Source organism: Microcaecilia unicolor, chromosome 10, assembly GCF_901765095.1.
Source record: "Microcaecilia unicolor chromosome 10, aMicUni1.1, whole genome shotgun sequence".
NCBI classification, from domain to species: domain Eukaryota; kingdom Metazoa; phylum Chordata; class Amphibia; order Gymnophiona; family Siphonopidae; genus Microcaecilia; species Microcaecilia unicolor.
Genome location: NC_044040.1, coordinates 140,195,379 through 140,222,773, shown reverse-complemented (window position 1 = coordinate 140,222,773; position 27,395 = coordinate 140,195,379). Strand labels below are relative to the sequence as shown.

The following is a 27,395-nucleotide window of genomic DNA, read 5'->3' as shown; positions in this document are numbered from 1 at the left end:
TGGAGCAAAACAAAAACGTCCAGGGCTACAATTTGGGTTTTGGTCTAGACCTGTTTTGCTCACGACTAAGAATAAAAAGGTGCCCTAAATTACCAGATGATCACTGGAGGGATCAAGGCATGACCCCCCACCACCCCCATTACCCCCACCCCCAAATTTGTGAAAGAAACAGTACATACCAGCCTCTATGACAGCATCAGATGTTACATCTAGTTTTATTAGAGCAGCAAGCAGGTCCCTGGAGTAGCCTAGTAGTCGATGCAGTGCACTGTAAAGAAGGCTTCCAGGCCCATATCCCATTCTATCTGGTACACTTGTGGTGGAAAGTGTGAGTCCTCCAAAACCCACTATACCCACATATAGGTGACACCTGAAGCCATAAGGGCTATTATAGTGGTGTATAGTTGGGCACAGGTATTTGGTGGGTTTTGGAGGGCTCCCCATACAATATAAGAGGGTAATGGTGAGATGTGTACCTGAGACCTTTTATATGAAGTCCACAGCAGTGCACTCTAGGGTGCCCCACTGCTCTGCTGGGTTGTCTGTCTGGCCAGTCTACTAAGAATGCTGGCTCCTCCTATATCCCAGTGGCTTGATTTTGTGCATTTGTCACTTGGATATATATATTTTTTAATGGTCCAAAAAGACAGACACATTGAGCACAACGTCTAGCAAATGGCCGTTTTTGAAACAAAAAGATAGACATTTTTCTGTTTTGAAAATGGCCATGTTAGCTCTTGGATTCTTGGACGTTTTCCATAAAACATCCAAAGTCAGATGTAGGTATCATGGGTCTTATTCTGTAAAGGTCATGCTCCTAAATTTATGCTCCTAAGTTTATGCTTTTAAATTATGAGCGTACTCTATGCTCAAAAATAGATTATGCTCTTAATTTAGGAGCATAAATTTTAGGAGTGTAAATGTAAGATTATAACCTATATACAATAAGGCCCCATATGCCCCTTATTGGATGTGGCTTCACAATTATCAATTCTTCCTAAACTATTATGGAACAAACCTTCAGTTCAACAGATCTGTGGAACGGAGAAATGCTTAAAGGTGGGGTTATCAAACTTCAATCCTTTGGTGCCACAAACTGGTCTCATCTCTAATTCTAACTATCTCAATCCTTGTTCTTTCCAGATTATTAATGGAGGAGGAATGGCCTAGTGCATAGAGCAGCAGGCTGAGTCATGAGACCTAGGGGATTTTTTACTAAAGATTAACTCAACTTATCTGCAGCAGTTCCCATTTTATTCCTATGAGCCCTGCTGCAGGTAACTCGAATCCCATTTCTGCCACTGACACATTCTGCAAGTTTACATAAGCCGCATGTTATTGATGGGGCACATAACCACTTAGATTTTAAGCTCATCAGCACAAATCCTTAAGAATTCTATGAATGGGCCCTGTTAAAGTTTCCTTGGGGGCGGGGGGAGGGGGAGAAATTATAGGATGTTAAATTGTCTACCCTGAGTTTATCCTCCAACTTAAATGTAATGGCTTTTGCAATTTTTCTGATAAACTCAATAAAGGAGTTCCCCGGGTGGGGACTTTCTCCTTTCATATGGTAGTGATTAGGGAAAGGTAGCTCAAAATATTTTGCTTCATCTCATTTGCTGTGTTATGTGCAGCATGGTTCATTTTGTTCTGTTTTGCTCTGGTTAGTCTTTATTTTTGTTTCAGGGGCAATGTCCATAAGAGTGCATGCTGTTTCAAAAAATGCTCTTTTTGTAATGAATGTACCAGGAGCGAAGACAGACCTTGGAGGGAGAGGGATCCAGAGTCCAAGGTGGGAGGGCACATTTTAGCCCACCTCCGCCAGCCGCCGACCCCCCCGCCACTTTCAAACCCCTCCCCCCCGCCGCTGCCATCGACCCTCTACCACCACTTTTGACCCCCCCCCCACACCGCTGCAAGGTACCTTTGTTGGCGGGGGTCCCCAACCTCCGCCAGCCTTAGTCTTCTGCAGCGGCGGCGCTGATCTCCAGCACGTTCGCTCACTTCGCTGATCTGTGCTGCGAGTCCTGATGTCCTGCACGTTCCCACTTAAAGGAACATGCAGGACGTGCTGGACTTCAGGACTCACAGCACAGATCAGCAAAGTGAGTGAACGCGCCGGAGACAGGCGCTGAAGAAGACTAAGGCTGGCGGGGTTGGGGACCCCCGCCAGCAAAGGTACCTTGTGGCAGCGGGGGTGGGGGGGGTGGGGTCGAAAGTGGCGGGGGAGGATCGGCGAGGAGAAGGGTCAAAAGTGGAGGGGACCAGGACTAAATCTGTGGGGGCCCATGCCCCCGTGGTCCCACCTAGCTATGACTCTGTAATGTACGCTCTTACAAAAAAAAGTGTGCACTCTTTCGCAGTAGTACATGCATATGTGATGGTTTGCACAGGCATGCACTATCTGGATAAAGTGCACACTTTCTGAATGAGTGCACCCTCTTTGCAAAGAGAACACACTCTAGTGTACACTATTATCTGCAAGCTCAAAAACACAAAGGGGCCCTTTTACTAATCCTCATAGGCGCCTACGCGTGCCCAACACGTGTCAATTTTGAGTTACCGCCTGGCTACTACTGTGTGGCCCTTGAGGTAATTTCAATTTTTACGCGCATCCACTACGCGTGCCAGAAAATAATTTTTATTTTCTGGCATGTGGCAAAAACCAGGCAGTATCATCATTCTACACACGTAGACGATTACCGGATGGTTACCTTGTGAAACCTTACCACTAGGTCAATGGCTGGCGGTAAGGTCTTAGACCCAAAATGGACGTGTAGCAACTTTCATTTTGCCGCTCATCTATTTTTCGGCAAAAATTTTAAAAAGGCATTTTTTACAGGTGCACTGAAAAATGATTCTGCACGTGCCCAAAACACGTGTCTACACTACTGCAGGTCCTTTTTCAGCATGCCTTATCAAAAAGGGCCCCATAATGTGTTTTTTCTGGTCATTTTAAAACATTTTGCATGGTGTTGCAAACAGCCCATCACTATAGTCTCAGTGCTAACCCCACCCCCAGAAACACCTCTGTGAAATGCTGGCAGATGCATGTATGTTGTGGAACGTGTACATTTTTGCCTGCACACAGTGCAGACAGTTTTCAAACAGCATATTGTAACAAAAAAATGTTTACTGCAGCATACAGGTGCCTCCACCACAGCCCCTTTTAACCTGCCCTCAATTGAGTTTTGAAATGCAATACTTTTAACACTTTAGTAAAGGTGTCCAATTTGGATAGCAGTAAAGCCAATCTAAACTTTTCCTGATGTAAGTATTTCTGAATTCTTCTCAAATTACGTAAAATCCAAAAACAGTTCTTAACAAGGGAATTCTCTTGGGACAATTACGTATACTAAACACTGAGACACATTTTACATACAGTATCTGCTGATTTACACTGCAGTAAGATGAACTTGTAAACACTAGGATACATACTAATCTGCCCTGCTATAGCATTCTTCCATTCAGACCTGCAGATATTCTCTGTCTTTCCTTGTCACAATTCACAGAATTAAACAAAGAAAATAAATTATAGTACTCAAGCAAACTGACAGGACAGACTGGCTTTGAATCTCCACCCTTCCAACCCTGTCCTCCCACATCACTACCTTTGAATAGATTTGCCACCCTAAATGAAAAAAAAAATGTTTTACGAGTAGGAGCAAGATCTGTTGACATAAGCAAATTTGAAACCTTGCAGTTTAGTTTTACATAGAAGACAGGAATGTGACAAATATTTCATGAATGTCTACTGTATTCAAGGCTTTGTGTTATTAGCTGGCTTTCCCAATGGCAGGTGATGTGCATTGCTATGCAAAGGAGAAGGGTTCAATTACCAGACCCAGTTTCTGCTCCCCACACCAACTGGAGCTAGAGGTGCTACAAAAGGAAAGTTCACGTGTTTTAGCCATCACATACAGTGATGCCTGTAATATTAAATAATGAAGCCTTTCTATGAGTAAGACATGCAGTGTATGGGTTGGGAGGTCTCTTTAATGGAGGTAAGTCACAGGGTGTCATCTAAAGACTTGTGATACCCTATTTGTTTTTAAGGAGTTTGTATCTTATTTCGTATTTAGCTTTTGCATTTTTTTTCTTTTTTTGTAATTCACCAGGGTTGTTGAAAGGGGATTGGGCACCCTAGGTGAAATCTCAGACCTTTTATTTATTATACTGTTAAAATAAAACGAAACGTACACACCAAATATGCCAACAGAGAGCTTTTATTAGAATATTGTCAACCTTAGCAAGACAATATCTTGACATTTGTTATACCATACTCTATCATCTTCAACAGCCAACATTGGGGCCCTTTTACAACGGCATGCCAAAAAGTGGGCTGTGGTAATGTGTGTGTGTGAGTGTGTGTGTGTTAGATGTGCACTGGACCATTTCTCCAGTGCGTCTGGAAGAAAAAGGGATTTAGAGGGGGGGGGGGGCGGGAAATGGACATGTGTCAAAATGAAAACCAGCGTGCATCTATTTACAGCCTGCGCCCTTAACGCCACCCATTGACTTAGCAATAAGGGCTCACGCATTACCTGTGTGGTAGCCATCCAGCATGTGCCAACTGCCAATTATCGCTGGGAACACCACAGCGGTAGAAAATAGAAAATTATTTTCTACCGTGTGTTTTCGGCGAGTGCCAAACTCAGAATTACTGCCAGGCGCATGCGCTAGCTGGGCAGTAATTCCAATTTGATGCACGCTGCATGCATGTAGGCCCTTATGCGCCTTTGTAAAAGGGCCCCATTGTGCGTAAGCACTTTTAAATTTAACAGCACAACAAATAAAAGGAGGAGGTCAACTTATTCCTTGCAGTAGGTGTTTGCATGTGATAGATGGTGAGGAATTGTGTCATAACATTACAGGCAATAAATATTATTTGAATTTTGAGACAACCTGCAATACAACTTTTGTTGTGAATTTCATTCAATGGCCTTGCAATCTCTGTTGTGTTGGCAGGACAATACGACCAGAAAAGTTGAGATTAAATGAACACAAGTCGCATATCAGCACGGGGAAGAGGATGCCCCCTTAGTGACTGATTGGCAACAACAGCATGAACTTTTGGTTATCGGGGATGACCTCCCATTACTCCCCCAGTGGTCACTAACCCCCTCCTACCCTCAAAAAACATCTTTAAAAATATTTCGTGCCAGCCTCAGATGTCATACTCAGGTCCATGACAGCGCATGAAGGTCCCAGGTGCAGTTTTAGTGGGTACTGCAGTGCACTTCAGACCAGGGCCGGCCCTGGGGTTTCTAGCGCCCTCCTGCAGTCTATTAGTCGGCGCCCCTACCCATCCAGAGGCGGGATCACTATGGCTCCGCCCCCACAGTAGACACACCCCTTTTACCAGCCATGGCATCATTGAAAATATTACACCAGTATAGAAGAAAAATAACTTAGCACACAGACCAGGAATTAGGAGAACAGACAGTCTTGCCAACTCTGAAAAATAATGTGTTATCAAAATTTCAGAATCTAACAAACAGATCCCTATTCAGACACTTGGCCTTGCAGTCACACATGTAGAACAGAGATAGCCCCTCTTCAAATTCTTCAAAAATTAACCTGAAATCCTAAGAAGTTAGACTCTGCATGCAGCACAATAGCCTTCGCATCGAGCACAGCTTAGGATCTAGCTAGGACAGACTTAATCAGCATAAACTAACATATTCTACAATCTGAGTTGGACAGACTAACAGGAGTTACTGAAGTGGGAATGAGAGATAGGTGATGGTTAGGAATTGAAAGCAGGCATCTAGCCCTCCTGTCCTGTGAGTTGCTGTGTTGGGGGTGGGGGGGGGGGGTGCGGGTGGAAAAGGGTGGGTCAGGTGCAGCACTAAACAGCAGTCTCTGACAAAACAAGGGTCCAGGCTTTGCTGTGCTGTCTCTGTCTGAGCCCTCTCTGGGCAGAGGACAGAGGTTAGCTGAGCTCCCACAAGTTATTTCAGAGCCAGATTCAGTTGGAGCAGTGATATCCTCTGACAAACACAAGGAGGATATTTCTCTGCTTGGGAGGGGGAGGGGACGGGACAGAGAGCAGTGGGAAGGGGACGGGACAGAGAGCTGACAGCTTTGGAGCCAGACTGAGATGAGCAGCAGAGATGAGATACTCAGCAGAGCTTGATTGCTTGCAAAGTGGCGCCCTTGAAGGCGTGCGCCCCCCTGCAGTGCTTACTCTGCTTACCGGGTTTGACCGGCCCTGCTTCAGACAGGCGGACCCAGGCCCATACTTCCCCTACCTGTTACATTTGTGGAGGAAACAGCGAGCTCTCCAAAATCCACCACAAACCCACATATAGGTGCCCCCCTTCACCCGTAAGGGCTATCTATGGTCAGGGCCCCCGAGGGGGGAGGGGGGGCAAAATTACTCAGGGCCCAGCATCCAAGGGGGGCCTGCCCGGCATTAGCATTACTCTCCTGTTCCTGTGCACAGCAGTGCCACAGAGCAGGGTACTTCCTTCCTGCCTCGTCCAAACAGACACTTTGGACGCAGCTAGAAGGAAGGAAGGAAGGACTCTGCTCTGTGGCGCTGCCGTGCACAGGAACAGGAGAGCAATGCTAGCGCTGGGCCCTGGGGAAGTTTGCTGTGCACAAGACAGCCTGGAGCAGGAGTGCAGGACAAATAAGCGGGGCGGTGGCAGGGCGAGTGGTGGGCCCACCCGGAAAGGGGGCGGGCCCGCCTGGAGAGGGGGGTGGGCCCAGGGGGTGTTTGCCCCAGGCCCTGCTCTGTCTCTCGGTGGCCCTGGCTGTGGTAGTGATGAATAGTTGTGTGTAGTGGGTTTTGAGGGGCTCAGCACACAAGGTAAGAGAGCTATGTTCCTGGGAGCATTTTATGAAGTCCAGTACAGTGCCCCCTAGGGTACCCGGTTGGTATTCTGACATGTCAGGGGGACCAGTGCACTATAAATGCTGGCTCCTCTCATGTCCAAATGGCTTGCATTTGGACGTTTTTGACATGGACGTCTTTGGTTTCGAAAATTGCTGAAAGTCAGAGACGTCCAAATCCAAGGACGTCCAAATGTAGGGACGTCCAAATTCAAGGATTTGGGCGTCTCTGATGGTATTTTCGAAATGAAAGATGGACGTCCATCTTTTTTAGAAAATACAGTTTTCCCCTCCCCTGGATTTCGACGTTTTGCAAAGACGTCCAAATCGCAACTTGGACGTTTCTTTTGAAAATGCCCCTCCAAATGGCACATACTTCATGTGGTAGAACTGGGGTGGGAGAGTGGAGATTATGAACAGCATTTAAACTTTAAGGAACAGCATTGTATTTTTAGTTTGACATATGGAACGGGGAGGCTCCATTGATGTTTTGTGCCACAAAGAAAAAAGGTTGATTTTCTTGGGGCATGGTTCTACCTCATGAGCTGAACCAAGATGTGCAGTGGATGTGAATAGCTAATGAGAAGCTAAGTCATGTGATTGACTAGACCTGAATTTAAAATGCAGGAGAATGAATGGCACTATCACACAGAACGTCCCTAGAGGGCAGGGCTTTGAGATCCCATCGAGGTGTTTGGTGAAAGGCGTTGTCCATCTAAAACTTGTAAGTAAAGAAAAATGTATTCAACATATCAGGTATGTGCGTTATTTGACATAGAACTAGAGGATTGATTTAATTTTATGTTTATGTATTGGTCTCCTTTTGATAAAGCATTGCAAAACTTGGCCAGAGTCAAGGGGACAATATTAGGAGCACGGGTGGTGGGAATAATCATGGTATTATAGGGTATGCAACATCATGTTACATCATGGGGAAGGGTGGAATCGAATCAGTTCAAGGGAAGTAGATGATGCGAGATCTGAAATAGAATCCTACTATATAAATGAGCTGTTGTGACCGACTCACCCGCAAATGCGCAGTAGAGAGCAGCTGCCATCAACATTCCACGCATGCGCAACAGGTCTCACAGATCCATTGCCAGCGTCGCTGTCCTGCCCCTTCCACTGAGGGAGGCTATTTGCCTTGCTAATGGGAGGGCGACAGCAGATACAGCAGCAGCAGCACCCCTCACTCAGAAGCGGACGACCACAGAGTCCAGCGTGGGAAGCATCTTTATCCCTACCCCCACCTGCTTTCCCTTCTCTCTCAGCTGACAGCTCTGCCTCTGGTCCCGCCCTTGCGGAAAAAGGAAATGAGGGCGGCACCAGAGACAGAGCTCTTAGCTGAGAGAGAAGGGAACGGGGAAGGCAGGCTCAAGCATCCAACCTGTTCGCCTTTCACTGCCACCGGACTCCGAGGTAAGAACTTTAAAATCGGAGGACAGGCAGGGAGGGGGGCCTAGAACTAGGAGGACACAGAGGGGGGACTGGAACTCGGAGGGAGGGGGCCTAGAACTCGGAGGGGGAGGGGGGCTTGGAACTTGGAGGACACGGAGGGGGGCCTGGAACTCCGAGGACACGGAGGGGGGCCTGGAACTCCGAGGACACGGAGGGGGACCTGGAACTCCAAGGATGGGGAGGGGGGCATGGAACTCCGAGGACAGGGAGGGAGGGAGGCCTGGAACTAGGAGGACATGGGGGGGGGGCATGGAACTCCGAGGAGATGCACGGAGGCCTGGAACTCTGAGGACAGGGAGGGAGAGAGGGGGGAGGAGTGGGGCCTGGGAGGGGGAGGGGGGCCTGGAACTTGGAGGGGGGGAGAGGGAGGAGGGTCTGGAACTCAGAGGGGGGAGGGAGGGAGGGGGGCCTGGAACTAGGAGGACACGGGGGGGTGTACTGTAGACATCAACTCATTTCTTCCGTTCACTATTTCATTACATTTTTCTAAATCAAAGCTTGCCCATTTTAACAGGCTTAACAGCTTGTTAGACATAAGCAATAGGAAACTGAGCATATTCTATGGAATGTTTTCTTTTGTTATTAGTTCATTAATTGTTAAATCCATTTCATGTTGTAACTCAGATGCTTTCCTTCTTTTCCATTTATACAAACATATATATCTAAGCATATTTGGCTAAAACTTCAATGATATGCTTATGGCAGTTATGCATGTGTTTATTTTTACTACTAAAAGGCATAAGAACATAAGCATTGCCATAATGGGATAGGCAGAAGGTTCATCAAGCCCAACTTGGCAATATCCTAAACGATAAAACAGATTTTAAGCTGTTTATCCCAGAAATAAGAAATGGATTTCCCCAAGTCCATCTTAATAATAGCTTATGGACTTTTCTTTTAGGAAGTTGTCCAAACTTTTCTAAAACCTTGCTAAGCTAACTGCTTTTACCACATTCTTTGGCAACGAATTCCAGCACTTAATTACATGTTGAATGAAAAATATTTTCTCCGATTTGTTTTTAAAATATATCCTTTAATCACCTGCCAACTCAAGAAAAATAAACCATACATAGAAAAATAAACCTTCAAACATTTGCAATGAACTATAAAAGCCTGCAGTTTAACTTCGACCACCACTTAATTTCATTTTAAATCTCTATAATCTTTAACAAAAGACTGTTTTTTTTCTCACAGGTATAGTGCGATGTCATTAACATTTTAGATGAAACACATTTTTCAAAGTCATATTCGACGGCACTTATTTGGGTAGAAGCAGCTCTTTCCCAGATAAGTACCTCTCACCAGGGCTAATGGATAATTTTCAGTGGCATTATTTATTTAACATATTTATAACCTGCCTATACCTAAGCATGAATATATGAAAATGTACATAATCTAAAAACATTAAAAGTCCACAATACAAAATCAGACTTTTAATATAGACGATCCAAATAAAAAACAAAACTCCAGCAGCCAACAAGACCTTGCAAAATATCAATATAGTAAAAGCAAGTGTCCTTCTCCACACCTCAAGATCATATGCATGCAGAAAAGGCACAGATTTAAGCTGCTTTTAAATCTGGGTGTATCAGACAGCAATTTAATATACCCAGGCAAGTGGTGCTATCCCTCAGGACCAGCAAATGAAAAGGCACACCTTCTCATCTCTGCAAGATTAAAATTCTTTAGCGATGGAATGACCAAAAGTTGTGCTTCTTCTAATCTCAGTGCTCACCATGATATATAGGGTTGTATCCTTGTCATCAAATAGTGAGACACTTGTTGCTTTAATGCCTGATGTACAAACAGCAATCTGAATAAGGCCACTGAAAATTATCACTCACCACTCTGGTGGTTTCCGGAAAGTGCCAAGGTGGTCAGGGATGGAGCCAGGAGTTACCTAGTTAGCAACAATATCCCCATCCCATGAATCTGGGTAGTTATCTGGAACCAGTCTGAATTTCACTGGTACCTGGATAAGTGCTGGTGGCTGCTATATATCTGGATATTCATCACCAGAAGCCAAGTACAACCCAGTGCTGAATATCCAGCTATAAAAAAAACCTAATTTTAAAAACTACTGACTGCCATGGGCTGAATATTACCCCTGAAATAGATACACTAAATATCACTAAATTGATCAAATGTAACCCAAAGGAAACTAATGAATTACTGACTGCCTTAGGCTGAATATTACCCATGAAATAAATACACTAACTGATGGATTCTATATAGCATGCCTAGAGATCTGCGCCAAAATCCAAGCATGTTCTATAACAATGCACATAACTTAATTGGCAAAAAAAAGCTAATCAGCGTTATTAACAGCACTTAACAAGCAATAATGAGTTCTAATTGGCAATAATTAGAATTTACGTGCACAACTTGCTAAGCGTATTCTGTAATTAACTGCGCCTAAATTCTAATTCATGCAGTTAAAAAGGGGCATGGCTATGGGTGTTCCAAAATTTACACGCGGAATTATAGAATATGTAAATCTATGTGCAGGGATTTACAACACATTTTCATTGGTATAAATGGTGGGGCGGGGGGTGTTGTTTTAGGCACTGGGATATCAACTTAGTATATTCTATATACCATGCCTAAACCTAGGTGCCACTTATAGAATACGCTTAGGCAGCAATGTTTACTGCATGGATTTTTTTAGACGCCTTAAATAGAATCTGGCCCTAAATGTCACTAAATTGATCAAATGTAACCCAATGGAAACTTATTATCAACAAAAGTAAATGTTAGCCTATGAACTCTTACAGTGCTTTTTGCAAATCAAATCAATAAAATGAATGTACACAACCCCATGTACACAACTATGTAGACTAGTGAGCATTATTATTCAACATGCTTAACATAAAAATGAAAAGTAAAAAAAAAAAAAAGAAGACACGCTCCACCGGCCATTGTGCAGCATACATCTGCTCCTCTTCTGGCTGCTGGATGTAGGCCCCAGAAGGAAGGTTCTGACCTTGTTCAACTCTTAGTTCACATTTATATTTGTTTCAGTACGTCCATCTTTATTTGCTTCATACCCACTTAATTGCATATCCTTCAGGGCTCTAATCTCTCTCTATTACGGTTTAACCTATTCATGAGCCCACTTGCCTCACTCATCCAATCCCTGGGTATTAGGGATTACTATTTTGCAGAGGACATGTCGCTTATGTCGATCCTACCCAATCATAGTAACATAGTAAATGATGGCAGATAAAGACCTGTACGGTCCATCCAGTCTGCCCAAAGAGATACTTTATATGTATACCCGAGTTTGATTTGTCCTTGCCTTGTACTAAGTTCTGAAGCTAACATCGAAGCCCCTTAAAATTTACACTCCAGCCCATCCCTATCTATTCAGTCACAATCAGGGCATAGACAGTAGAAGTCTGCCCAGCTCCCGTTTTGTTTCCCAATTACCGGTGTCACCACCCAATCTCCGCTAATATTCCGCGGAACCATTCCTTCTAAACAGGATTCCTTTGTGTTTACCCCACGCATGTTTGAATTCCATTACCGTTTTCATCTCCACCATCTCCTGTGGGAGGGCATGCCACATATTCACCACCTTCTTCGTGAAAAAATACTTCCTGACATTAGTCCTGAGTCTGCCCCCCTTCAGCCTCAATTCATATCCTCTAGTTCTACCGCAATCCATCTCTGAAAAAGGTTCTTTTGCAGATTAATACCTTTCAAATATTTGAACGTCTGTATCATGTCCTCCCTGTTTCTCCTTTCCTCCAAGGTATACATGTTCAGGTCAGCAAGTCTCTCCTCATACGGTTTGCAACGCAAATCCCATATCATTTTTGTAGCTTTTTTTTTTTTGTTACGATTCTGCCCGTAGTTCAGGCTCACAGTCATCTCGCCACCCGGTGGCCAGACCTGGTGGCTGCATTGAACTGGCTGGTGATTGTCATCCGTTCCAGATTTCAGGTCAGTCCGGTCCGGATCTTCCTGACTGCCAGACTTGCTCTGTTTGTTTGAACCTGCACAGCCCCCGTAGTTGCCTGGTGATTGCTGCAGCTGAGCCTCAGCTGCTGCTGGGCTTATTAGTCAGTTGGAAGTTTTCTGCCTTTGCCTTTGCATCATCTAAGGCCCTGAGGTTTGTTGGGGTGCTGTGTGCACTTCTGCTCAGTCTGATTTTCTTGCCTTGATTCTTGTCTGTTTTAGTTAGTCTTTGGGTATTTACATTAGGTTGTTGCTTGTTCTCTAGTCTTGTCTCTGGCTTGTAGTTTTGTGTCTAGTCCTTGTCTGTTTGTGTTTTTAGTGGCTGTTCTGCAGCTTCAAGTCCTGTCTCCTCTCTATCAGTATTTGTCCCCTGTTTCAGTGGCTGCTTGCAGCTTTCAGTCTTGTCCTTTAGCTTTTCCTTTCCTTGCCCTGTGGTCCCTGTATATTCCTTTCCCCTCTGACCCTTAGTCCCTGTGCTGCCTTGTTGGGATCCTGTTCCTGCCCTGTCAAAGGACACTTGCAGCCAGGAGCTCAACTCTTGGTGAAAGGTGGCCAGGTGCAGGTGAAATCTCACTGTTTGTCAGAGTTCTGCCTTGCCTTTAGTGTGGAGTGGTTTTGCCTGCCACTGCCGCTCCTCGGCAGTGGTCCAAGGGCTCACAAACCCAGTTCCTGCTTGGGAAATGTGACATTTTTGCACCACTTCCAGTCTTTTTACATCTTTAGCAAGATACGGCCTCCAAAACGGAACACAATACTCCAAGTGGGGCCTCACCAACGACTTGTAGAGGGGCATCAACACCTCCTTTCTTCTGCTAGTTATGCCCCTCTCTACGCAGCCTAGCATCCTTCTGGCCACGGCTATTGCTTTGTCGCATTGTTTCTCCACCTTCAAATCCTCAGACACCAACACCCCAAGGTCTCTCTCCTGAGTCGAGCTTACTAATTTCTCCCCTCATATTCAGTATCTCTCTTTTGGGTTTCTGCACCCCAAATGCATCACTCTACACTTCTTGGCATTAAATTTTAACTATAATAATAAATCTTCACAGAAACCAAATAATTCAAAAGAAAAACAAAAAAACAATAAACAATAAATATAATTAAATTATTAGTGTGTGCTCAGTTTTTTTGGTGTATTTTAATGACCCCAAAATTTGAGAAACATATACACACTTTGCTGGCATCATTGCACACCCCTCCTCCCACCTCCCACCTAGCAGTTTAACCTTCAATAGCTGACATTGCAAAAAAATACATATATGATCATATATGAAAAACTACTTAGCTGGGATCCGGAGTGGACAAGTCTGCTAATCTTCAATCAGTTCTCAAATGTACCGCTGGTATAAGTCCATTATCGCTCTATAGCTAATAAAAATCCACGGTCACTGAAATTCATTTTGGATTTGAGTCTGTGCAAAAATCGAAACTTGTAAAGTTCCCAATGTTCTTTTTTTAAAATCCCCAGTTCCCTACATTGGCCATGTTTCGCCAAAAACGGCGTCTTCAGGGGAACTGATCTACAAAAATAAAAATAAAATCATTGAACCCAAAAACAAAAAACCATCCATTCAAATTTCATCTACTATACCTCTTATTTAACAATGCTCTCAAACTCAATCTAATAAATATAATTACTCACTTTTCAGCAATACCAGGGAAGAACCCCAAACCCGGTTTGAAACCTGCAAAAGAAAGCCCACACATGCGCAATAGTTATAGAGGAACAGGGAAATTGAATGGCAAGCACTTATTTGATTTCAGGTTTCCCGCGCTGGAAAAACAGCTGATTTCCTCTATAACTATTGCGCATGTGTGGGCGTTCTTTTGCATGTAGGGAACTGGGGATTTAAAAAAAAGAACATTGGGAACTTCACAAGTTTCGATTTTTGTACAGACTCAAATCCAAAATGCATTTCAGTGACCGTGGATTTTTATTAGCTACAGAGCGATAATGGACTTATACCAGCGGTACATTTGAGAACTGATTGAAGATTAGCAGACTTGTCCACTCCGGATCCCAGCTAAGTAGTTTTTCATATATGATCATATATGTATTTTTTTGCAATGTCAGCTATTGAAGGTTAAACGCTAGGTGGGAGGAGGGGTGTGCAATGATGTCAGCAAAGTGTGCATATGTTTCTCAAATTTTTGGGTCACTGAAATACACCAAAAAAAAACTGAGCACACACTAATTATATTTATTGTTTTTGTTTGTTTGTTTTTGTTTTGAATTATTTGGTTTCTGTGAAGATTTATTATTAAGATACTGGAAACCGTTTGTGTTAGAACACCTAGGAATGTTTAGATTAAATTTTAACTGCCAGACCCTCGACCATTCGTCTAAGGTTCGGAGATCCCTTCTCATCATTTCTACTCCCTCCAGGGTATCTACTCTATTGGCTATTTTCATGTCATCCGCAAAACCGCACACCTTTCCTTCCAACCCTTCAGCAATATCTCCCACAAATATATTAAACAGAATAGGCCCCAGCACCGACCCCTGAGGAACTCCACTGCTCACCTTCCTTTCCTCCGAGCGGATTCCATTTACCACCACCCTCTGCCACCTGTCGGTCAATCAGTTTCTTATCCAGTTCACCACTTTCAGTCCTAAGTTCAACCCTTTCAGTTTATTCACGAGTCTTCTGTGGGGGACCATATCAAAGGCTTTGCTGAAGTCCAAGTAGATTACATCTAGCGCATGTCCTTCATCCAGTTCTTTGGTCACCCAGTCAAAGAAGTTAATAAGATTCATTTGGCAGGATTTTCCTTTGGTAAAGCCATGTTGCCTCAGGTCCTGTAACCCGTTGGCTTCTAGAAAATTAACTATCCTTTCTTTCAGCAGCAACTCCATTATTTTTCCTACCACCAACGTAAGACTTACCAGTCTGTAGTTTCCAACTTCTTCACTGTCTCCACTTTTGTGAAGAGGGACCACATCTGCTTGTCTCCAATCTCACGGAACCTCTCCTGTCTGTAAAGATCTATTAATGTCGCCTCTCTTTACATCTTTAGCCACTTTTTCTTCCGCTTGTGCTTTCACTAGCCGTATTTCCCTCTTTGCTTCTTTGAGTTTAATCCAATAATCTTTTCCATGATCCTCTCATTGCGTTCTTTTGTATTTCTTGAACAAAGCCTCTTTTGCTCTTATTTTTTCAGCTACTTGTTTGGAGAACCATATAGGCTTCCTGCTTCTCTTGTTTTTGTTTACTTTCCGCACAAAAAGATCAGTCGCCATATTTAGAGCAGCCTTTAGCTTGGACCACTGTTTTTCCACATCTCCTGCACTTTCCCACGCCAACAGCTCCTTCTTCAGGTATTCCCCCATTTTATCAAAATCAGTACGCCTGAAATCCAGTACTTTGAGTTTTGTGCGTCCGCACTCCACCTTAGCCCTTATATCAAACCATATGGTGTGATGATCACTATTACATAGGTGGGTACCCACCCGGATATTGGAAACACTACCCCCATTCGTGAGCACTAGATCCAGCATCAACCCTTCCCTTGTGGGTTCCGTCACCATTTGTCTGAGCAAGGCACTTTGACAGGCATCCACAATCTCCCTACTTATTTCCGATTCCGCAGACGGGATGTTCCAATCCACATCAAACAAATTGAAATCTCCCAACAGTAGCACCTCCCCTTTCACACCAATCTTTTGAATATCTTCTATCAGATCCTTGTCTAACTTCTCCGTTTGCGCAGGAGCTCTGTAGATAACCGTGTGGATACAGGTTCCATCTTCTCTTTCCATCTTCTCTTTTCATCAACCAGATCTTTCTCTCCTCAATGGCTGTATCTCAGCAGTAGTGCATTAGTTAGATAAACACCACCTGAAACTCAAAGTGCCTAAATCCCAGTCCTTGTGGGTCACAGGCTCTGTTGCTATTTCTGACCATCTGCCACACATCTCCAGTCAGTCTATTCAACTAGTTTATTTATTTATTTGTTACATTTGTATCCCACATTTTCCCACCTATTTGCAGGCTCAATGTGGTTTACATAGTACCGAGAAGGCGTTCACCATTTCGGTTGATAACAAATACAAGGTTATATTGTGGTCGAATGAGATTGGTGTGTATCAGGCACCATGATGGTCAGAGGGAATGAAGATTGTATATTGTCTAGTACGATCATTGGTTATGTGGTGTTGCTGAGTGTGGGGAATTACGGTGGGCCAGTGGGGTAAGCCTTTTTGAAGAGGTTGGTTTTTAGTGATTTCCTGAAGTTTAGATGGTTATGGATAGTGTTCACAGCTTTTAGGAGTCCATTCCATAGTTGTGTGCTTATGTAGGAGAAACAGGATGCGTAAGTTGTTTTGTATTTAAGACCTTTGCAATTCGGGTAATGTAGGTTTAGGTATGATCTTGATGATCTGATTCTGTTTCTGGTTGGTAGGTCTATGAGGTCTATCACATAGCCTGGGACTATCCCGTAGATAATTTTGTGGGCCAAGGTACAGATTTTGAAGAAGATCCGTTCTTTGATTGGGAGCCAATGCAGCTTTTCTCGGAGGGGTTTTGCACTTTCAAATCGTGTTTTACCAAATATCAGTCTGGCTGCTGTGTTTTGGGTGGTTTGTAGTTTTTTTGTGAGTTGTTCTTTGCATTCCACATAAATTCTATTGCAGTAATCTGCATGGTTTAGGAACATTGACTGTATTAGGTTCCGGAAGATTTCTCTCTCGGGAAAAAAGGTTTGACTCAGTTTCCACATTGAATAGAACATTTTCTTCAGTATTAAAGGTAATTAGTTGCTGCTTAGACTCAATTATCTTTTGAAGCCCAAGTCTCATCTGTAGTTAAAATTTTATGCACCACAACACATTTGAAGCACTGCTGACACTAGTTCATGCCTTAATTATTGATGGGCTCAAACTATCTGCACTCAAGCATTTACATATTATCCATAAAGCTGCAGTTTCACTCATCTCTTACTCACAACAGTGTGATCATAATTATTATACATTTATTAAAGGAGCATCCCTGATTACCAAACTCATATAGGATCAAATTATGTTGCTTTGTAGATTTCTTCAATCCTAGAGTGATTAGATGTTAAAGTTCCCTTCTCTATTGGCAATGAGATTAGAGATCTCGTACCACACTACCTTTTCTTACTTTTCTCCATCACTATGGAACTCCATTCCTCAGAACCTGAGGACCAAGTCCTCCTTTGCCAGATTTTAATCTGGATTAAAGGCGTATTTCTTTTCTATGCATTTTCCAATTTTCTTTTTTTTTTTTAATTAAACTTGCATACATTTCCAATATCAGAAAGCAGCATAGAAATGGAATGCAAGAAACAATTATGTATAACATAAATTCATCAATTATCCAACTAGTCCACATCAAGAGAAAAGAACAGTGCAAAAATTAAAGGAACCTGAGCAATAATGCCTAATGTGGGTAATCTCAGACACTTTGAGAAGCAATGCAGAACTCCTATTATATTCTTCAGGTTTCCCCTCATCTTTCCCTTTCTTCCGTGATTCTTTTTCCTCCCATCCTCTCTATAATCTACCTGTTTCTCTTTCAATTGTCATTTTTTGACTGGATGCTTGCAAACCACTCTGATATTGTGGAGAAGAGTGGTCTATAAAGTCAGAAAATAAACATAAATAAGTTATGGCCAAAACAGAAGAGAACAAATAGCAAAAGACTGAGATCCAAAGGGAGGGGGCAGGAGAAAGAGCACTTTTTGAAAGGTATTGGAAGAAACGGCAGGGGTGATTAATGTGGAAAAGGTGTTTCAAAGTGGTAAAACTGAGAAAGAAGAATGCAGTAGCTTCCTGTTATTCTACACTTCAGAGGAGCCACCACAGCAATCATATTTCACAAAACAATTTTATTGTTACCTAGTGGAAATAAAGTTGAGATCCCTCCTTGTGGAAACATCTGCCCAGATGTTAATCTTCAGGTTTTCCCTATTCCTGTTTTCACAATAATATTATTAATACATAGACACGATGCCACACCTGGCACTTACCTGGTGCTATGAGAGCGTGCTGCTTACAGTGAACAATGGCACCCACTATTAGGTCCTTTAGAAGTTTTACCACTTTTCCAGGTACAATATGCCCACTGCTTCTGGAATCATCTATTGCATCAAATACATCATCTTTGCGCCAGCATTCTGGCACAGCAGAATCCTTTTGTACCTCTAGATAGTAAGAATCATAAAATGTTAGACCTTTGCTGTTAGAAGCCACATGACTTCCTTGCTGATTATCCAAACTCTCCTGTACCAAAAGGGCTTCAGCATTCAGCCACAGGGGCACATCCATGGTTAATCCATCCACTGAGGTACGTAGGGAAAACTCAATAGCTTCATGGTCTCTGCAGTAATCCACTCTGAAGCGAGAGTCCATGGCACTCACTCTTTCCAGTATTGTGAACAGAACATTCTCTGCTCTCTGGAAATGTTGGATCCTCTGGCTGCTCTGAGATTTAATTACATGCCGGTAGTGATGCCAAGGAGAGATTTTAACAGCCATTGTGGTGACAGGAATGTCTTGTGAACTATTGCGGGGAGCAGAGTGCACAGCAGCCTCTCAGTGTACTGTAGAGTATGCATATATGCTGAAAACTCAGGTTAGTACTTTGTTAAGTAAGTGGGAGGGAAGGCAAAACAAGGGCGGAGATATATGAAGGGCTTGGAACGAACAAAAAGAACAAAAGAGAGAGAGAGAGAGAGAGAGAGAGAGGGAGGGAGGGAGGGAGAGAGAGAGATGGAGAGGAGTAATAGCGAGAAGGAAGCATGGAAAGAAATACCAGATCAATAAGGATAGATAGCAAAGGAAACGAAAAAGATGTGCTGTAAGGCAATCATAGGGAAGCTCAAAATATGTGTAACTTAGTGCTAAAAATAAAAAATTCATGGAAATGGCTGGATAAGGGCCAAGAGCTTTGGAACTGCCCCAGGTCAGGTTAGTTAAATAATGACAGGTCACATCAATTAAAATTTGTGTTGGGCATGATGGAGTGACCTGTCACATGGCTACCTTGAGGAAGGATGAAGAAATCACCCATGTCATCTATTCATTTTTTAATATTGTACTCCTGAATGTACTTCTAAGCATGTGCTGTACTCTGAGTCAAATCTTTCACTCATTTATTGGCCAAGAGCTGATGCACTTGTTGCAAAGGAATGAAGTCAAACCTCATTCCAGGCAGATACTATGGTGTGCAAATGATACCAGACATGCACAGGTAACACATAGCTGCTTACACATGTATACACACTCATTCTTACCTGCACATACATAAGCACTTGTACATATGTATGCATAGAAGGTAAGTGGTAGAAATTGCACCTGCCTTGCAGACGCAGACATTTACACCTGCACTGGAGCAGATATAAATGCCTATAATTTGAAAGTACATAACTGTATTTGATAATCCACCTATGTACAGTAAAGTCTTGATTACTGACCCATAAGTGAAAAGTCAGATAATATGGAAAACAATGCATAAACCCCTCAAACAAAGCATAAACAAAGGCACAGAGTTCCCGTTTTCAAAAATTGTTAACAACACTACAGCACATTCTGCAGCATGATTGGACCACTGCAACATAATTACGGTACATATGCCTGTTCTAAAACAAAGATTTTTAATAGAAATAAATGCGATTACATCACTGGGTGGTATGTCGGATATGCTGGATGGTCAGGTTAGCAAAGGTCAAATAATCGAGAGTGTACTGTACTTGCAAACTATACTCACACTTGGCCCAGACTCTGCCCTACTGGCAAAGCATGAACCATCATGTCATGGCATGTACTTTCATGCCAGATAGTATTTGATTATAAGAGGCCATTTATAAGCATATGTGACCACATGCATGCAAAAATGACTCTATAAAACTTTCACTAGATATAGCATGAGAGAAATAAAAATATATATTTATTTTTTATATATTCTGGGTTAAAGCAGCCACTAAATAAGTATTGATTTAGGCTAGCTGAAATTACAAAAAAAATTGTAATAATTAAGGGCCTCTTTTACCAAACTGTGCTACTGATTCCCTCATATGACAATGAAGCCCATTCAAAGTTTCACATACAAAAACAATATAATAACTTTTAATATTGTGAAATGTGTTCAGAAAAACAAAATGTGACCACACATGAAGTTCATGGTCACTGTTCTCTATCATCGCACACAGTTCTTAATCTTAACTGATTCTACTGATATTATTCTTAATGAGACATTGATCAGTTCTAGTTTCTAATCTGAATTATGCCACCTCCAGCTCTGATATGGTTAATCTTGCTGAAGCTGTTTCCACAATCCAAAAGTTGGTAAAGTTAATTGATTATTGTGAAAGGTACAGTGCCATGATTATAAAACAGTTAATATTGTATCCATTCATGGATCCATGTTTTGTTTTTCCAGCTTCTTCAGGGTAAACTTTTAATAAGAGGCGAGAGAACACACCCATATTCAAAATGGCGCAGGAAAGTGGAGGGAAAGGTGGTGCAGTACTGGGAGCGGGAGGGAGGATTAGAAAGGGGACAGCCTGAACTCCTCTGCCGCTATCTGTAGTTGTTGTCTTCATCCTCCATGTTGTGTTCAACTTCCGCACTGCTGGAAATGCCCCTCTCAAACAGGAAGGTGATATCAGAGGAAGTGGAGTCAGCAGCCCTGTACATAGTATACATTCCTTCCCCTTTTATAAATTACAATAGAGGCTGCGATCCTCAGATCAACACCAGCAGCAGGGCTGAGAATAGCAAATGAGGATCAAGAACATTAGAAGATAAGAAAAGCCATACTTGGACAGACCAATGGTCCATCTAGCCCAGTATCCTGTTTCCAACAGTGGCCAAGCCAGGTCACAAGTACCTGGCAGAAACCCAAATAGTGGTAACGTTTTATGCCACCAATCCCAGGGCAAGTAGTAGCTTCCCCATATCTGTCTCAACAGCAGACTATGGACTTTTCCTCCAGGAACTTCTACAAACCTTTTTTAAACCCAGATTCACTAACTGCTGTTACTACAGCCTCCATCAAAGAGTTCCAGAGACTAACTATTCATTGAGTTAAAAAAAATTCCTCTTATATGTTTTAAAAATATTTCCATGTAACTTCCTTGAGTGTTCCCTAGTCTTTATACTTTTGAAAGTAGTAAAACATTGATTCACTTCTACTCGTTCTGCACCACTCAGGATTTTATAGACTTCAATCATATCTCCCCTCATCTGTCTTTTTTCCAAGCTGAAGAGGCCTAACCTCTTTAACCTTTCCTCATATGAAAGGAGTTCCATTCCCTTTATCATTTTGGTCACTCTTCTTTGAACCTTTTCTAATTCTGTTATATATTTTTTGAGATATGGCAACCAGAACTGAACGCAATACTCAAGGTGAGGTCGCACCATTGAGCGATACAGAGACATTATAGTATTTTCAGACTTATTTACCATCCCTTTCCTAATAGTTCATAGCATCCTGTTTACTTTTTTGGACACTGCTGCACACTGAGCAGAAGATTTCAGTGTATTATCTACAAAGACACCTATATCTTTTTCTTGGGTGCTGACCCCAAGGTGGATCAGGCATCAGGTAATAATAATTCAAAGTATTCTTCACAATGTGCATCACTTTGCATTTGTCCACATTAAATTTCATCTGCCATTTGGATGCCCAGTCTTCCAATTTCCTAAGGTTTTCCCACAATTTTTCACAATCCACATGTGTTTTGACAACTTTGAATAGTTTTATGTCATTTTCAAATTTAATCACCTCACTTGTTCTTCCGATTTCCGGATCATTAATAAATATGTTAAATAGCACTGGATACTGATCCCTACAGCACTCTACTATTCACCCTCCTCCATTGAGAGAAATTACCATTTAGCCCTATTCTCTGTTTTCTGCCCAATATCCAATTCCTAATCCACACCAGAACATTATCTCCTATCCCATGACTCTTTAATTTGCCCAGGAGTCTCTCATAAGGAACTTTGTCAAAAGCTTTCTGAAAATCTAGATACACTACATCAACCGGTTCACATTTATCCACGTGTTTATTTACACCTTCACAGAAATGAAGCAAATTGGTGAGGCCGGACTTCCCTTGGCTAAACCCAATGCTAATTCTGTCCCATTAATCCATGTTTTTTATGTGTTCAATAATTTTATTCTTTATAATAGTTTCCATTATTTTACCCAACACTGACGTCAGGCTTACCAGTCTATAATTTCCCGGATCACCCCTGGAACCCTTTAAAAAAATTGGTTTTACACTGGCAACCCTCCAATGTTCAGGTACTATGGACAATTTTATTGGCATTTTACATATTACTAACAGCAGATCAGCAATTTCATACTTGTGTTCTTTGAGTACACTTGGATGTATGCCATCCAGTCCAGGTGATTTACTACTCTTTAATTTGTCAATTAAACTCAGTACATCTTCCAGGTTCACCAAGATTTCTTTCAGTTTCTCTGCATCATCACCCTTGAAAACCATTTCCTATACAGGTATATCTCTTACATTTTCTTCTGTAAAGACCGAAGCAAAGAATTTATTCAGTTTCTCTGCTATGGCCTTGTCCTCCTTGAGTGTCCCATTTGTTCCTTCATGATCTACAGTCCCACAGATCCCCTCATAGGCTTTCTGCTTCTGATGTATCTGAAGAAGTTTTAGCCTCTGCTGCAAATTTCTCTTCATATTCTGTTTTAGCCTTCTTTTTCAATGCTTTGCATCTGACTTGTCAATACTTATGTTGCTTCTTATTTTCTTCATTTTAGTCCTTTTTCCATTCTTTGAAGGACATTTTTTTGGTTCTAATCACCTCTTTCACTTTACCTTTTAACCATGCTGGCTGTCGTTCTCTCTTCTTTCCACCTTTATAAATAAGTGGAATTCATCTGGTCTGGGCTTCCAAGATGGTATTTTTGAACAACATCTATGCCTGATGTGGAGGGGCATTTTTGATATGACGTCTAAGTCCGACGTTGGATGTATTGTGAAAAATGTCCCAAATGCGAATAGGAAAGAAGGTCATGCTAAAAACGTCTATCTTTTGTTTTCGAAAATACTGTTGCAAACACGGATTTGTGATTTGGACATTTTCTTTTATGGTCCATTTTCGAAAAAAAAATGTCCATGTGCAAAACGCACAAAATCAAGCCACTGGGATGTAGGAGGAGCCAGCATTTTTAGTAGACTGGTCCCCCTCACATCCCAAGACAGCAATAGGGCACCCTAGGGGGCACTGCAGTGGACTTCATAAAATGCTCCCAGGTACACATCTCACCATTGCTCCCTTACCTTGTGTGCTGAGCCCCCCCCCCCCCCCCCCAAACCTACCCCAAACCCACTACCCCCAACTGTACACCACTACCATAGCCCTTACAGGTGAAGGGGCACCTATATGTGGGTACATTGAGTTTTTGGTGCGTTCTGGAGGGCTCACAGTTTCCTCCACAAGTGTAACAGGTAGGGGGAGGTAGGATCCTGGGTCCACCTGTCTGCAGTGTACTGCATCCAACCCTAGACTAATCCAGGGAAGTACATGCTGGTCTAATGGACCTGACTATAACATATGAGGCTGGAAAGTAATGTTTTTCATCACATTTTTTGGGGGTGGGAGGGGGTTAGTGACCACTGGGGGAATAAGGGGAGGTCACTTCTTCCCGAGATACGTATTCCGTACCCTGGTACAGTCAATGGTAATAAGTCATATTGATTACGGCAATGCACTGTACGCAGGCTGCAAAGAGGAGAACATCAAGAAACTCCAAACTGCCCAGAATACTGCAGCCAGACTCATATTTGGAAAACCTAAATATGAAAGTGCAAAACTCTTAAGAGAGAAACTCCACTGGCTCCCACTTAAGGAACGTATTACATTTAAGATCTGCACACTGGTACACAAAATCATCCACGCAGACGCCCCAACTTACATGTCAAACCTTGTGGACCTACCTCCCAGAAACGCCACAAAATCATCCCGAAAATTTCTTGATCTGCACTTCCCCAGCTGCAAAGGACTAAAATACAAGCTGATGCATGATACCACCTTCTTGTACATGGGCACAAAGTTGTGGAACACATTACCTAGAAACCTGAAAACAATCTACGAAACAACTATCTTTCGTAAATCCCTCAAGACATATCTCTTCAACAAATCATACAATGAAAACCTAGAACCTTACTAATCCACTGCTGAGAACCTACCGTTCACTATACCTAATAAATGCCTCCCTTCTACTCTCTACTTCTTCCCTTAACTAATCTATGTACAACAATAATTGTACTTGACATCCAAGAACAATTGTGTTAACAAAACTATGTAAGCCACTTTGAGCCTGCAAATAGGTGAGAAAAAGGTGGGATACAAATACATAGTAACATAGTAAATGACGGCAGAAAAAGACCTGCATAGTCCATTCAGTCTGCCCAACAAGACAAACTCATATGTGCTACTTTTTGTGTATACCCTACTTTGATTTGTACCTGTCCTCTTTAGGGCACAGACCGTATAAGTCTGCCCAGCACTATCCCCGCCTCCCAACCACCAGCCCCGCCTCCCACCACTGGCTCTGGCACAGACTGTATAAGTCTGCCCAGCACTATCCTCGCCTCCCACCACCGGCTGGCTCTGCCACCCAATCTCGGCTAAGCTCCTTAGGATCCATTCCTTCTAAACAGGATTCCTTTATGTTTATCCCACATGTGTTTGAATTCTGTTACCGTTTTCATTTCCACCACCTCCCGCGGGAGGGCATTCCAAGCATCCACTACTCTCTCCGTGAAAAAATACTTCCTGACATTTTTCTTGAGTCTGCCCCCCTTCAATCTCATTTCATGTCCTCTCGTTCTACCGCCTTCGCACCTCCGGAAAAGGTTCGTTTGCGGATTAATACTTTTCAAATATTTGAACGTCTGTATCATATCACCCCTGTTTCTCCTTTCTTCTAGAGTATACATGTTCAGGTCATCAAGTCTCTCCTCATACGTCTTGTAACGCAAATCCCTTACCATTCTCGTAGCTTTTCTTTGCACCGCTTCAATTCTTTTTACATCCTTCGCAAGGTACGGCCTCCAAAACTGAACACAATACTCTAGGTGGGACCTCACCAATGACTTATACAGGGGCATCAACACCTCCTTTCTTCTGCTGGTCACACCTCTCTCTATATAGCCTAACAACCTTCTAGCTACGGCCACCGCCTTGTCACACTGTTTCGTCACCTTCAGATCCTCAGAAACTATCACCCCAAGATCCCTCTCCCCGTCCGTACCTAACAGATTCTCCCCACCTAACACATACATCTCCCGAGGGTTTCTATTCCCTAAGTGCATCACTTTGCATTTCTTCGCATTGAATTTTAATTGCCAAACCTTAGACCATTCTTCTAGCTTCCTCAGATCCTTTTTCATGTTTTCCACTCCCTCCCGGGTGTCCACTCTGTTGCAGATCTTAGTATCATCTGCAAATAGGCAAACTTTACCTTCTAACCCTTCGGCAATGTCACTCACAAATATATTGAACAGAATTGGTCCCAGCACCGATCCCTGAGGCACACCACTACTCACCTTTCCCTCCTCCGAGCAAATTCCATTCACCACCACCCTCTGGCTTCTGTCCGTCAACCAGTTCCTAATCCAGTTCACCACTTCAGGTCCTATCTTCAGCCCTTCCAGTTTATTTAAGAGCCTCCTGTGGGGAACTGTGTCAAAAGCTTTGCTGAAATCTAAGTAGATTACGTCCATAGCTCGTCCCTGATTCAATTCTCCTGTCACCCAATCAAAGAACTCAATGAGATTCGTTTGGCACGATTTCCCTTTGGTAAAACCATGTTGTCTCGAATCTTGCAACTTATTGGCTTCCAGGAAATTCACTATCCTTTCCTTCAGCATCGCTTCCATTACTTTTCCAATAATCGAAGTGAGGCTTACCGGCCTGTAGTTTCCAGCTTCTTCCCTATCACCACTCTTGTGAAGAGGGACCACCTCCGCCGTTCTCCAATCCTTCGGAACCTCTCCCGTCTGCAAGGATATGTTAAACAAATCTTTAAGAGGACCCGCCAGAACCTCTCTGAGCTCCCTCAATATCCTGGGGTGGATCCCATCCGGTCCCATGGCTTTATCCACCTTTAGCTTTTCAAGCTGTTCATACACACTCTCTTCTGTGAACGGTGCTCTATCCGCTTCAATCTCATTTATACTTTTTGCAGTCCATCGCGGTCCTTCTCCGGGATTTTCTTCTCTGAAAACAGAACAAAAGTATCTATTTACAAATTTGCTGTTTCTTCATCATTATCCACATAGCGGTTCGCAGTATCTTTTAGTCTCACAATTCCCTTTTTAGTCATTCTCCTTTCACTTATATACCTGAAGAAATTTTTGTCACCCTTCCTTACATTTCTAGCCATTTGTTTTTCCGCTTGCGCTTTCGCCAGACGTATCTCTCTCTTGGCTTCTTTCAGTTTCATCCTGTATTCCTCCTTGTGTTCCTTTTCTTTAGTTTTTGTGTATTTCTGGAACGCCAACTCTTTAGCCTTTATTTTCTCAGCCACTTGCTTGGAGAACCATATCGGTTTCCTTTTTCTCTTGCTTTTATTTACTTTCCTTACATAAAGGTTCGTGGCCTTATTTATAGCTTCTTTCAGCCTGGACCACTGTCCTTCCACTTCTCGTATTTTCTCCCAGCCCATCATCTCCTTCCTCGGGTATTCCCCCATTTTACTAAAGTCAGCACGCTTGAAATCCAGAACTTTGAGTTTTGAGTGGCCGCTCTCCACTTTAGCTGTAATATCAAACCAAACCGTTTGATGGTCACTGCTGCCCATCAAACAATAAATAATAATAATTCCCTCCAGTGGTCACTTGGATATTTAGGGCACCTTTTTGTGCTTTATTCATTATAAAAACAGGTCTTGCTCAAAATGTCTTACTTTTACATAAGTACATAAGCATTGCCATACTGTGAAAGACCAAAGGTCCGTCAAGCCCAGCATCCTGTTTCTAACAGTGGCCAATCCAGGTCACAAATACCTGGCAAGATCCCAAAAAAGTACAAAACATTCTATACTGCTTATCCCAGAAAATGATGATTTTCCTCAAGTCCATTTAATAATGGTCTATGGACCTTTCCTTTAGGAAGCCGTCCAAAC

At 42.7% G+C, this 27,395-nt stretch overlaps 1 protein-coding gene across 2 annotated transcripts in view; it reads right to left on the bottom strand.

The window, feature by feature from the left end:
• MAB21L4 (mab-21 like 4) overlaps nucleotides 1-18,821 on the bottom strand; it is a 99,869-nt gene extending 81,048 nt beyond the window's left edge. The window contains exon 1 of one of the 2 annotated variants that reach the window (XM_030216874.1): nucleotides 18,253-18,821. In XM_030216874.1, the coding sequence (XP_030072734.1) occupies nucleotides 18,253-18,760 (508 nt within the window). In that variant the 5' untranslated portion in view covers nucleotides 18,761-18,821. The remainder of the gene's footprint in view (nucleotides 1-18,252) is intronic. The other variant, XM_030216875.1, reaches the window with a different exon arrangement.
• Nucleotides 18,822-27,395: the final 8,574 nt, after the last annotated feature.